Here is a 14,215-nt window from a genome sequence, read left to right as displayed (position 1 = left end):
GGCGGCCCCTACATTGGAAAACAATGCAGTGATGCTGTTCCCTACCGTTGAAATTAGGTAGCGCTGAGGCTTCACATCCAACATATGACTCTCGTAATTTCTTCCATCTCAAAAGGGACGCTACGCAAAATTAATTTTTATGCCTCCCGTCCTAAGTATGCACACGACGCTTTCTACAGACATCGCTCCCTCCGTAGTTCCTTTCTCCAATTATCCCTCCCCTCTAATCACTCACCGGGCATTTATCCCTGCAAGCAGTCAAAATTCTGCACTTGTTCATTCACCTCCTTCCTCCCCTCCATAACAGGCTGCACTGAGTCCTTCCAGGTAAGGTAACATTTCCCGTACGAAATGCTAAGTTCGTCTACTGTAACTATTGTTTCTATGCTGCCCCCACTACATCAGTGAGACCTCGTCAATCTGCAGTTCATTTTCTCTCTCACACGCGGAATTTCCCCATGGGTCAATAATTTAGTTTCGACTCCCCATGCAATATGACGGTCCATAGCTCCATTTGTGCCACGATGTGGACACACTCGGGTTGAAGTAACAAAACCTCATTTACCGTTCTTGTAGATTTTGATGCCGATGGCATAAATATGGTTTCATCCTTGGAGTTAAAAAGTCGCTTCCCCACTCTAGCCTCTTATGGCGTCTCACCTACACAGCACATCCCTTGCTATCCCTCCTCTTTCCATTTCTCTGAACTGACACTACCTTCCTGTGGCAGATTCCTTCTACGCGTCTCTATAGTTTTCCCAAACACTTGCTTTCACCTATCAACTTCTAGTTATATTTCCTCATCACCTCCCATCTTTTCATTCAGACGACTGCCCATTTCCAAACTGTTCTAAGAAGTGTTCGCCGAATCGTTTACTCATTTGCATGGATGCTGAGACCCTGTGCTGTGTTCCAGCAGCGTTTTTGTTGGCTTCTGTAGATTTCCGGTATCTTAATAGTTACATTTAATGCCACAGAATTGTCGACAATATACATCTTGAAATTATTGTTCTTCGCAAACATCGACGAAAACATGAGTGTCCTAAAGTCTGAATAACAGTTAAAACGTTGGAACACCGAAACACGTCCAGCTCCCCCTCCCCCGCACAAGCAGCTGCAACTCAGCGATAACCCCACCCACCGACATAAAACATCAGCAACCTCTATCGACCACTCAAGCGTGCAGCAAACTATCAATAAAGACCCAGACTTGCAGTATCCTAAAAACGACGTGCAGCCGATAATGTGTCATATCACAGGCTCACTCTCTCCCTAATTAGGGAACAAGAGGTGCCGGAGTTTCACAGTGAGAGGGGGACATAACAAACAAATCGTTGACTTACGAGTTTAGAAGTTTGTTGTGTCGCTTTTCCCGAGCACTCCGGCAAGTGAGTCGGCAGCAGAAAGGCGCTGTTTTCCGGACAGACAATCCACGGCAATTAGCCCGCTGCCGAACCTGTTGTCTATGCAACGAGTCATGTTTTTTAATATGCGCTATAGGGTAATATCTCAGTCCGCTTTGGTGAAAAATAGCTTTATCTATTGTTAAAAGATCTTAAACATGTCCCCATATTCACATAAGATTAAATATTTGTCATTGTGTATCTTACACAATTGTTAAGTCCAACTCTCTTGCCCCCTTATAATATATATGCATTAATCAAACCACGTTTCATCTTGGGTCACACGTTGGCGTAGCATTTACTATAACAGTGTACAGCGCCAGTGATCAAGATCCAATTCCCTCCACGGTCTGTAAGGTGTTTCTCCGTTCTGCCAAAGACCGCGCATGCTTCTTCAGGATGTTCCTGCTTACTCACATTCAAAATATGTTCACGTTATTCAGGGTTGGTGAGTGGTGAATATACTGTGTCGTATCATGGCCGATGTTCGTCTTCAACTTATAAGACGCGTTTCACTGAATGCTTCTATGATTCAATGTACAGATGTTTAACAGAGAAACTTCAAAAAAAAACTTAATTCACTGAATAATACGTTTTTCCAAGTTATCCAATCTGTCTCCATTAAGTTACTCAATTCCCAGCAATATTTCTGTATCACGAGTGGATTAACCACAGCTGCATAAAGTTCTAATTAGTGACAATCTTCTCTTTTTAACCATATCCTGTTGTATTATATATTAAATATCTATCAATTTCGTTTCCTCTAAACAGTTGATAATCTTACGACAAGCATTTATTTCCTAGTTATTGATACACATCGTAGACACGGAAGTTCAAGCACCAACCTTTGGATGAAAAATTGGTCACAGATTAACAATAAGACAAACATTGTTCTATCTTTGGATTCTGTCTCCTGCAGCGCAGCGCAATATCAAAATCATTCAGCTTCCCTTGCAACCCATGTGTTTCACCTTTACGAAAGCCTGTTATGCAAATCCCTGTGTAAAAATATCTTTAATGTCCACTGCTGTGTCATGAAGAATATTCCATGTTACTTGAACAATTAATCAGGTATATTAGAAACACGGGGTTACCCCATCACAAAGTTATACAGAATATGCAGAATCAGACGCTGCCTTTCCAACAATCTGTTTTCCCGAGTGAATACCAATATCGTCCTGCGAAGTATCTGTCCGTTGATGATGTTAAGAGAAGGCAGAAATTGTTCCAGACGATGGAAGCCCAGCAAGCCAATGCAATTACCAGTTTTAGGAAAAGTTACTTAAAAATTAAGGACTGCTAAAATTAACTAAATGGAGGTTAGTAAAATCGAAGAATCATATTGAAAAAAAATATCGCTAGGCGGTATATTAATATATATTAGGTATGCTGTCCGGATTTTATGAGAACAGATTCCCTTGTCAAAGGCGGAGAAATCACAGCTGAACCTGAGTGCGTAAACCATAGTAGGGCTCAGTTGTACAAATTGCTACCGTGTAAGCCGAGTTTGCTTCATGGGATTTGATGGAGAGATAATTGCGTGACTGCAGTCATGAGAAATTGATTTGACTAACTTTCAAACCATTAAGTCTTTCTCACAGTCTTCGACAGCGAGACAACTGCAAGGATCTTGTAAGCTGAAAAAGTTTTAAATTTTGTCAGTCCCATCATGAGAACTGGTTTCTGTAATATCCAAGTCATCGTCAAGGAGCGGTGCCTCAAAGAGGCGATGTCAATCATTAAAGTGACTCCCTCCACCAACGACATGCCAATTCTCATTGCTAACATCAAGAAGCGGGTATAGAAGCCTAAAGGCTGTCACTCAGCAATTCAAGAGCCGCTTCATTCCATCTGAATGGTCATTGAGCCCATGATCACGAACTCACTATTCTTTTTTTTCTGTTTTTGCACTCTTTATTGAAATTAACTACTTCATACACACACACGCATCATGATATATATATATATACACACACACATATATATATATATATATATACATACAGATATATACATACATATATATACACTCACACATACATACATACATACATACACACATTGCATGACATATGTGGAACAAATGGATCAGCCCTGATGACGTGGCGGAGTGAGCTTGATGTGCCGAAAGGCATAATGTTGCTCTGATATTATATACCGAATGCAATTCACATTTTTTTCTATATTTTCATGTATTGCATTCTACTGCTGCTACAATGTTAACATATTTCAAGACAAATGCCGGGAATATTAATTCCGATTCTGATTCCGGAAACCCGATAGTCGAAGCTGTATCTCTCTAGAAACGGCAGCATGTACTACGGAGCAATTTTCTTTTCTACTATTCATAGAAACCCCTTTCAGCCGTATCTCCAGTTTTATGAGGTCGAGAACTCCCTGAGACTCCCTTGCTCTCTATTTCCTGTTCAGGCAATCTACAGCATTGTCCCGAAATGGAACGGTGTTGTTCATATTTTTTTCTCTATACAGGACTGGTGATTAATTCAGTTCATCCGGCGGTTTAATTTTGTTCAAGTTTCCTGAAGTCCCGATAGCTTTTGATCCTCTCAAGTGTGACAATATCTGGGAATAATATTCTATGTAAAAGTAATTTCGGAATTGCATTAACCCTATTTTTTTCACATTGTTTTCATACACTGTAGGTTCAATTACTGGTTCTGCGAGACAAAGGCAGTTACACAACGGCAAAACTTGCTTGCATTTGAAACTTAACATGCAAAGCTGCAGTTAACACAAATCTGAACCGAATAGAAAAGAACACAGAAGCACACAGACGGCATCATCAACGCAAAGGGGAGTACACGCACGTTCTGAGGTCGAAGATACTTCGTTATAACTAAAAAGACAAAAGGTTCTTTGCAATGATACCAAGCAATAGCGATGGTCCGAAATCATGTTCATATTTTCTCACAGAATGAATGTGGAAGTTAATCCGGAAGGACGTTGGCATTCACAATGCCGTGAGTGTGATCATAAGACCATAAGATATAGGAGTAGAAGTAGGCCATTCGGTCCATCAAGTATGCTCTGCCATTCCGTCATGGCTGATCCAGTTTTTCCAGTCATCCTCACTCTCCTGCCTTCCCCCACCCCAAACACTCTGATGTCCTGACTAATCAAGAACCCACCTACCTCTGACTTAAATGCACTCAATGACTTGATGTCCACAGCCGCTCGGAGCAACAAATTCCACAGATTTACCATCCTCTGACGAAAGTAGTGTATCCGGATCTCCGTTTGAAATCGCCCTTCAATCTGTTCAGGACTTTTAACATTCCGAATGTTTCTATAAGAACCTCCCTCATTCTCTGGAACTCCAGGGAGCACAGCCCAAGAGCTGCCCTTCAATTCCTGGAATCATTCTCACGAATCTTCTCTGAAAACTCTCCAATGTTAGGATATCATTTCTAAAATAAGGAGGACAAAACTGCGAGCAATACACTATGTAGTCTGCAACTAACTTATAGAGCCTCAACATTACATCCGAGCTCTTATATTCTGTACCTCTAGAAACCAATGGCAAAATTGCATTTGCCGTCTTCAGCACCATCTCACCCTAAAGGTTAACCTTATGGTATCCAGCACAAGGCCTCCCAAGTCCCTTTACATCTATGCATTTTGAATACTCTCCCCGTCCAAATAATAGTCTGCCCGTTTATTTCTTCCCCATGCACTTTCGAAAATTGTATTTCATTTGTCACGTATTTGCCCATTCCCCTAAACTATCTAACTCTCTAAGCATTACACGCTCTTCCACCTATCTTTGCATCATCGGCAAATTTAGCCACAAGTCCAGTAATTCCATAGTTCAAATCATTGACATACATCGTAAAATGCAGCGGTCCCAACACCGACCGCTGTGGAACTGAACTGCTAATCGACAGCCAGCCAGAATAAGATCTGTTTTCTGCCGAACAGCCACTGCTCCACCCATGCTAGTAACTCCCCTGTAATTCTATGGCTTTTATCCTGCTAAGCACCCGCATGTACGGCACCTTGTAAAAGTCCCTCTGAAAATCCAAGTACACCATTTCTACTACTTCTCCTTTGTCTACCCTGCTTCTAAGTTCCTCAAATAATTGCAATAGTTTACTCATGCAGGAATTTTTCTTTCAAGAAACCATGCCGGCTTTCGCCTATCTTGTCATGTGCCTCCAGGTATTCCGTAATCTCATCCCTATCAATCGATTCTAACAACTTCCCAACCATTGATATCAGCTAACTGTTCTCTGGTTTTCTGTCTGCTGTGACCCACCCTTCTTAAATTGTAACGTAACGTTTGCAATTTTCCAGTCATGCGGTATAATGCCAGAATCTTTCGACTCTTGAAAGATCTTTATTAAATGCTCCACAATCTCTCCAACTAATTCCTTCAGAACCTGAGGGTGCATTATATCAGGTCCAGAGGTTTATCCTCAGCCATTAAGCTTCCTGAGCACCTTCTCAGTTGTGAATTTCACTGCACATACTTCATTTCCATGACGCTCTTGAATGTTCGATATACTCCAGATGTCTTCCACTGTGAAGAATAATGCAAAGTACGCATTTAGTTCCTCTGCCAACTCTGTGTCTCTCAGTACAATATCTCCAGCGTCATTTTCTATTGGTTCAATATCTACCCTCAACTCTCTACACTTTACAATACTTAATAATGCTTTTAGTATATTTTTTGATATTAGTCGCCAGCGTCCTTCCATACTTCATCTTCTCAATCCTAATGACCTTTTCTGTAATCTTGATCTTCACTGTAGCTTTGATCTCTTTGTACGCACTCTCTTTTGTTTTTACTTCGGCTCCCACTTCACTTGTCAGCCAGGGAAGTGTCCTTCTTCCATTCGATTTTATTTTTCTTTTTTGCCATATATCTGTCTCGTCCTTCTCTCATTTTTCGCAGAAACTCCAACCATTGCTGTTCTGCTGTCCTTTCTGCTGGTGTCCATTTCCAGTCACCTTTTTCTGTTCCCTTCTCATGCCATTGTAATTTCATTCACTTCACTCACATACCAACACATTGGGATTTAGTTCTCCTTAGCATATTGCAAAGTGAACTCCATCATAATCTGATCACTTTTCCCTAAGTTTCCTTAACCATAAGCTACTTATCACCGCCAGATCATTGTGCAACACCCAATTCAGCACAGCCGATCCCACAGTGCGCTCATCAACAAGCTGTTCTAAAAAGCTATCCTTTAGACATTCCACAAATTCCCTCTCTGGAGGTCCAGTACTGACCTGGTTTTCCCAATCCACTTTCATGTTAAAGTCCCGAACCAATATCACGACATTACTCTTCTGACACAGCCTTCAGAAATCTTCTGCTGCAATTTCTAATCCACATTCTGGATGTTGTTTGGAATTCTTTGTAAAACTGCCAGTAGATTCTGTCATACGGGAGGCGTTGGAACGGACCCAAAATGCAAGATACAGACACTGAAGTACTAGGGAGAGGACTAGGTGTATCAAGAAAACAGTGTGGTAGAAACGACACTGGACAAGACACAGGCTCTGGACGAGACTAGGAGACAGGGCCTGGGCTAAAACTAAACTAGGAAAGTGGGACCTGGACGATGAACTAGGAATGGGATCTAGGAACGAGGAATCTGGACATGGACTCCGAGCCAGAGACTGGAGAGGGACACGGAACCTGGGTCTTGACTCAGGCTCGGAGGCGAAGACTGGACGTGACAAGGCAACAGAACTGGACGCGGGGGCAGGACGCGTGACTCCAGGGCTGGACGAGGACATGAAGCTCAGACTTGGTCTTGGTGGAGGGAGAGAAAAGCAGAAGCGGGGAGCGGCGTAGCTGGACACGAACACTGGTCCTGGACGAGACCAGGACTCATGGCCTGGGCTACGACTTCGACTTGAACACGGGCTGGAACCTCCTCGGAGCATCGGGCACGGACTGGAATTTCCTCGGAGTCTGAGACACGGACTGGAACCTCCTCGCAACCTTGGACACGGACTGGAAAGTCCTCGGAGCATTGGACATGGAGCACAGGAATACAGAACACAGAGCCAGGACCCTTCCTTGGGGACAGGACATAGGGATGGGACTCATACACGGTCGCTAAACACAGGGACGTAAAGAGACTATTCCAATCTCAACGATAGATATTTCCTTCTTTTGGCGTGGCAATTCTCCGTTCTCACTCCGGCAGCTGAACTTGACGGCGATAAGCGCGAGGATGCAGGTAAGGTTGTCCCCTAGGCTTCAGACGTGGGTAGCCGGCAAGGATTCAGGCCAGGGTAGCAGGCAGGGCTACAGGCGTAGGTTGCAGGGAAGGCTTCAAATGGAAGGAAGGGAACTGTTCAGCCTCAGCGTAACGGCAAACGCGGCCTGACTTACCCTGCGGAGGCAAGGACAGGAGGGGTCACATCCCACCATAGGTTAACGGCAGAAACGTCCTGATACCACAGAGGCAAGAACGGGATACGGACGAGCCGAACTAGAAACCACACTCGAGCCAAGGATCACTTATATTCCAGCCACAATATGAGAATCAGGTGCCTGATTAAGCACCGCTGAAACAACAGACAGCCAGAAGACCGGGAGTCCGGAGTCCACGGACCGGACCGCGAACCGGAATGAGGACTTCACGGAACGGACTATGACGGGTTCCTTTTACCCTTGCCATTTCTTAACTCACCCCAGAGAGACTATGCACCTTCCGATCCTATATCATCCCTTTCTGATGATTTTATATTATTTCATATACACAGGACAACACCGTCTGCTCTGTCCACTATCCAATATTCCCACCACACCATAGATCCTTGAGAGATGTAAGGGCAGGTTCCTGATCCCTTACTTCCTACAGGACTTAGCACAGTTTAATTTATACTTCGCAATTATCTGAAGTTTGCTGACAGCTTCGAAATAAGAAGGAACCCAGTGGGAGTAACGACAGCTGTGGTGCAAGAGAAATTGCCAAAATATCGAGTTTGGTCTATCTTAGCACTGACGACAACATTTTGTATTTTCTTACCCACAGATGTCGCTTGATCCGTTCAATCGTTCTGGTGGCTGTGCCGACTGTCACGCATTTACGATTTTATGTAGGTGTTTGATATCAGAATGCTCTCTCAACAGGACAGTAATAATCTCTAAACAGATAGATTTAGTACCCTATCTCTCGCGGTGAGCGGTAAGCTTGTGTTATTTTGACTCTCGGACAACCCGGATCAATAAAGATCCAATAAAGTACCAGAGAAAAGGGGCTCAATTTACCTGCGCAGATAACGCCAGCACAGTCAGGTAGAGAATGGGTGTAGTAACCCCATTCTTCTGATTCACATTCCCGCAGAGCAGCCTCGGTCCCGTCGCAGTTAACATAATAGGTTATAACGTAGTCAAAAACCTTTCCAAAGTGATATTCGTGTGGGGTTTTCAGCGCGGCGCCGCAGCTCAACTCTCTGCACACCACAGCTGCATCCAGCAGATCCCAGCCGTCAGGATCGACAGGTCCCCAGTCTCCCTTATAGTTCACTTCTAGTCTCCCGGCGCATGGACTGCCTCCTTTTTCCAGTCTCACCTTCCTACTTTCTGGAAGAAAAAAAAGATTAAGCGTTAACACAAGAGTTTTAGAAAAGGCTAGAAATGTTGAGTCGCAGACACAAAATGCTGGAGGAACTTTGCACATCAGTCAGCATCCATCGAGAGGAGCAAAACACACAAAATACGAACATTGATTGTTCACGCTGAGGAATGGCCTCAGCCCGAAGCATCGATTTTTTGTTGATTTCCACATATGTTTTATTTAGATACTGGGTAATTGAGATCACTGCTGGGGGAAATATGACTTGTACCAAAGTTCTGGGTTGCGCCTGAACCCGAAGGGTGCCGATAACCTCGCGGTTAGATAATTGGCTGACTGATAGGAGGCAGCGAGTGGGAAAAGCCATTTCAGTTGGCTGCCATTGTCTAGATGTGTTTCGCAGGGTTGGGTTTCTGGATTACTTCTTTTTACGCTGTATGTCAAAGATTTAGATGATGAAATAGATGGTTTTGTTGTCAGGTTTGCAGATGATATGAAGATTGGTGGAAGGACAGGTAGTATTGAGGAAACTTGCAGGCTGCAGAAGGACATAGACGCATTTGGCGAACAGGGAAGAAAGTGGCAAATGAAATACAATGATGGAAAATGTATGTTCATAAACTTTGGTAATAGAAATAAAGGTTCAGACTATTATCTAAACGGGGAGAAATTTAAAACAAAATCTGAGCTGTCAAGGGACCTGGAGGTCCTGGTACAAAACACCCGAAAAGGTTAACTTGCAGGCTGAGTCGGTGGTGAGTAAGGCGAATGCATTATTTTGCTTTAGCGTCTTCATTTCCAGAAATGAAAAAGAATAGAGCAGGGATGTGATGCTGAGGCTTTATACGCCACTGGCGAGGCTTCACCTTAAGCACTGTTAACAGTTGTGTGCTCCCATTCTGAGAAAGAGATACGCTGGTATTGACAAAGTTTCAAGCAAAGTTGCGACGATGAGTCCACGAATGAAAGGATTCTCACAGAAGAAGGTTTAATCCCACGGATCTGTACGCGCTGTAATTTAGAAGGATGGGGAGGGGATATCAGTGAAAATTTCGGATATTGAAAGCCCAGTCGGAAAACATGTGAAGAGGACGTTTCTCGTGTCGGAGGATTCTTGGACAGGAGGGAGCATCTTCACGAAAGAGGGACGTCCATTTAGAATAGAGATGCTGAGAAATGTATTTTGCCAGAGGGAGATAAATTTGTTAATTTATTACGAAAGACTGCGCTGAAAGCCAGGTCGTTGGGGATATTTAACACAGAACTTGATAAGCTCCAGATGGACACGGCAAGAGAATTTACAGAGAGAAGGCCGAGGAGTGGAGCTGAGGAGAGGGAAAAATGATCAGCTGTGACTGAATGCGCAGCAGACTCGTTGGATCAAGTAGTCTAATTCTGCTCCTGTGTCTCAGGGTCCTACGGAGAATTTCTCTCCCACCACAGATGCTGTTCGACCTGGTCATATGAACGTGTAGTTGTGCAGAATGACAAGTATGTTTCCGGTGTTTACCATCAGTACAGGATACGATAACACGAATAGTAATTGCAACATGACGAAAATAATCCCGACACGAACTGGATTTAGTTTGACGCCGAGGGCGTTCTGTTCGAGTATTGACATCAGTGATAGGCCGGAGGACATCAAAATCTCGGGACCGCCGATATAAAAAGATGACTTTTACCTTTACAAACAACAGCAGCATCACGACTGTGTGAATAGCCAGTGTCACCCCATGGATCTGATTTACACTCCTGAAGAGCGGACTCGCTCCCACCGCACTGAACGTTCGTCGTGAAAACAGGTCCGGATCCTTCCCCATAGCCACCAGCATAGGCTTTCAGTGCAGCACCGCAGCCCAGCTGCCGACACACCACATTCGCGTCTGGTCTACTCCAAGAACGATCATTCACAGTCCCCCAGTTTCCTTTGTAGTGAATCTCCAATCTCCCGTCGCATCGACTGCCGCCATTCACCAACCTCAGCTTCACGCTTTCTGGAAAATATCAGAAAATAACCACCCACGGTAAACAGCGGTTTAAGCTGGGGGCAATTTGCGCTCGGCAGATCACGTACGCTATTAAACGACGCCTGAAAATACCAAATTCTGCATGCAAAACGTGTGATCAAGCGGGGCATCAGGATAGGGAAACCCCTTTTGAGCTACTTAACGTTACAAAAAGACAAGAAACTAGTTGACGACTGAGAGCTAGCGGCAGTCTGTCGTCCCAGGAGAAGAATCGGGTCGCTCCCAAAAAGACAAGGTCATATGCATTCTTCGGAGAGCGGCAGATCTGTTATTCTGTCATTGTCCTACTGCACACAATCCACGTTTATTGGGTAATAGAAACCAAAGTTTGTTGGAAAGTGTCGAACTGAGACTTCGGGTGTCGTCAGCATCAGCAGCAAGAGGATGAGTTTAAGATTATTTAAACCTGGGGAATAATAAGGTCAGGGAAAGTACTTTCTCTGTTATCTGCCCTGCCTGGAGATGACAGATTATCCTTCCAGGTAAAAATAAAATCCTATTTCCTTTCCGGAAAGATACTGGCATGGGCAGAAGGCAGCGTCTTGGAATAAAGTTTGCAGATTATTTTGGCTTCCTGTGACCAGTGGTGATCCTCGTGGGTCAGTATTGGGGCCACTACTTTTCACATTGTTTGCCAATGAATTAGATAATAGAACTTATGACTTTACGGCAAAGTCTGACGATGGTACAAAGATAGTATGAGGAGCAGTTACTGCAGAGAAAGCAATGCGATGGCAGAGGAACGCAGACAAATTGGAAAATCGGGCAAAAAAGTGGCTGATGAGACATTATGTTGGGAATTGTATGAGAATGCATTTTGGTAAAATGAACAATGGTGCAAATTCCTGTCTAAATGGTGAGAGAACTCAAAACTCAGTGTTTTTTCAAGACTCGTGCAAGATTCCCGGAAGGTTAATTTACAGATTCAGTCTGTGGCATAGAATGCAAATAGGCCTTTATTTCGAGGGTATTAGAATAAAAAAACAATGAGATAATACTGAGTTTTTACAAGACACTATTTAGGTCACATTTGGGGTATTGACAACTGTTTGGGCCGCATATCTCAGAAAATATGTATTGTCATTAGGGAGAGTTCAGATGACGTTCACGAGGGTGATTCCCCACGAAAAATGGGGTTAACATATGAAGAGCGTTTGGTAGGTTTCCGTCTGTACTGACTGGAATTGAAAAGAATACGGAGGGACAGAATCTCTTTGACTCCAACCGAATGTTGAATGGAATAAGTTGTACGCAGAGAGGATAGTTACTATAGTGGTGTATCCAGAACTAGAGCACACAGCCTCAAAATTGAGGGGCGATGTTTTAAAAGAGAGTTAAGAGGGGATCTTTTTAGCCAGACGGTAGTAAATCTCTGCCCATGCTCTGCCATGGACTTCGGCAGAGGCCGTTCTGGTTATATTTAAAGCGGAAGTTGATAGTTTTCTGATTAGTCAGGGCATGAAATGTTATGGCGAGAAGGCAGGTGTATGGGATCGAGCGTGATCCAGAATCAGATATGATGGAACGGCAGAGCAGACTCGATGGGTGGAATGAACTAATTCAGCTCTTAAGTCTAATGGTGCAGTCATCTATCAGATGTAGTTTCAATAGCAATTAGTTGTAATTGCCCAGCCCTCCGCGCAGTGAAAAGTTAGCAAAGTTACCTGACGGTTCTGGCTGACAATCCCCGACGCGGCCTGAAATGAGAAATGCAGAATTAGATTTGTTTGTGAAGTAGAGGGATTAGGTTGTGTGGCCGTAGGATGTTAGGCGGGATATTCAGCAGAAGAGAAATAAAGTCAAAAACACAAGACAGATTAAGCTGTATCTGCGGACAAGAGTTATTTATATTTCTTTTTTTCTTTTCATAGATATTGCGCATTCTGCCTGACCGTTAAGTGGATTTCCCAATTCTTCGGTGCCCCTGTTTCCCTGGGTGTTTCCATTTCATACGGCGGTCAAGTATTGAACATTTTATACAAAGTACTTGAAAGGAGGTAAAAAAAAAATCGTCGCATTTTCCAAGAGAATCTAAATCATAATTTAAACCAAGACAGGGAATAAGAATATAAATTTCAACATGTCATTAACTGTGCTTCGTCGCATCCATGCACTGAACGCAGGAATATGAGCTGCAAAACAAAATGTTTATTTGCATTTCACCTGACACGCAATAAAAGGGAAAGCTAAATATAAAATGTGATACATAATGTTATATAAGATCATAGATAACGAATCATATTCCATCACTGTATAGTGGATTAAAACTTACATTTGAATATACCACATGGTGGCAGAAAGCGCTGTAACTAATAAATAACAGTAACACGGTTGTGCACAAGCCTTCAGCCTGGAACAACAACAGCTTTGGGTGCTGCGCACATTCACTGAGTAATTCATTCCGGACGCCGATGCATAGATTCCTAACATCAATTTATCTCCAGGTCTAATCATTTCCAATTTATAATCTGTTTGGAATATCATTTGACAACAGCCGCTATTTTTCGGAGGGCTAATTTCTGAGAGGAGACAGCTCCCTTAGTGTAGGTGCAATTTCAGAGTGAACCGTTTCACAAAAACCTCAATAGGAGGTTCAAACGTGTAAGAACATGTCAGGTCGCACCAGTTCTAACATCAGCGATTCCAACGAGAACTTTCTCAAACAATGGAATAAAAAAAAAATCAATGAATCTGCAAAGTAAACAAAGCTGAGTGTGGCTTTTTCATCGTCATGAATTTGGAAGATCATACAAACAAAATAAGCTTTCCTTTACACGGGAAATTAGCAGGGGAATTATATGTTTCTATATATCAATATTGCTTAATCGTAATGTTACTTCTGTTCGTTGCTCAATAATTCCCAGAATCTTAATATACTCACCGGTCCAGATATGCATCATCATCAGTGCCACGACAGTGTGCAGCATGATACCGGTGGTCATTTAGAAAGGTTTCTCCACAATGTTAAAGGAGTCGGTACTGCAGACAGCTAAGAATCTCTCCAAAACCTTCTCACGCTCCACTTGATCTGAACTTCCCCCCACCCCCCCGAGTACACAGTATTTCTCTCTGAGCTGTCAAATTTCACATACTGAGTTGTGAACTGTAATTTGCTGAAACTCACCAATGAGATAAATCTTGCCCTTTAATGGACATGATGGGGCCATCGTCTTTCATTGGCTGTGAGAAACCAATGAGCTGTGAGGAACTGAAAAGGCCATGAATC

General features: G+C 43.3%; 1 protein-coding gene across 1 annotated transcript in view; it reads right to left on the bottom strand.

Annotated features, from left to right (window-relative positions):
* LOC140722311 (scavenger receptor cysteine-rich domain-containing protein DMBT1-like) overlaps positions 1-13,931 on the bottom strand; it is a 39,223-nt gene extending 25,292 nt beyond the window's left edge. The window contains exons 1-3 of the mRNA XM_073037097.1: positions 13,871-13,931; positions 10,645-10,956; positions 8,656-8,970 (exon numbers count right to left, since the gene is read on the bottom strand). Of these exons, the coding sequence (XP_072893198.1) occupies positions 8,656-8,970; positions 10,645-10,956; positions 13,871-13,931 (688 nt within the window). The remainder of the gene's footprint in view (positions 1-8,655; positions 8,971-10,644; positions 10,957-13,870) is intronic.
* Between the last annotated feature and the right edge of the window lie 284 nt (positions 13,932-14,215).

This window comes from Hemitrygon akajei, unplaced genomic scaffold, assembly GCF_048418815.1.
Source record: "Hemitrygon akajei unplaced genomic scaffold, sHemAka1.3 Scf000074, whole genome shotgun sequence".
In the NCBI taxonomy this organism is placed as follows: domain Eukaryota; kingdom Metazoa; phylum Chordata; class Chondrichthyes; order Myliobatiformes; family Dasyatidae; genus Hemitrygon; species Hemitrygon akajei.
Note: the sequence above shows the minus strand (reverse complement) of the source record. Positions and strands in the feature narration are given on the sequence as shown.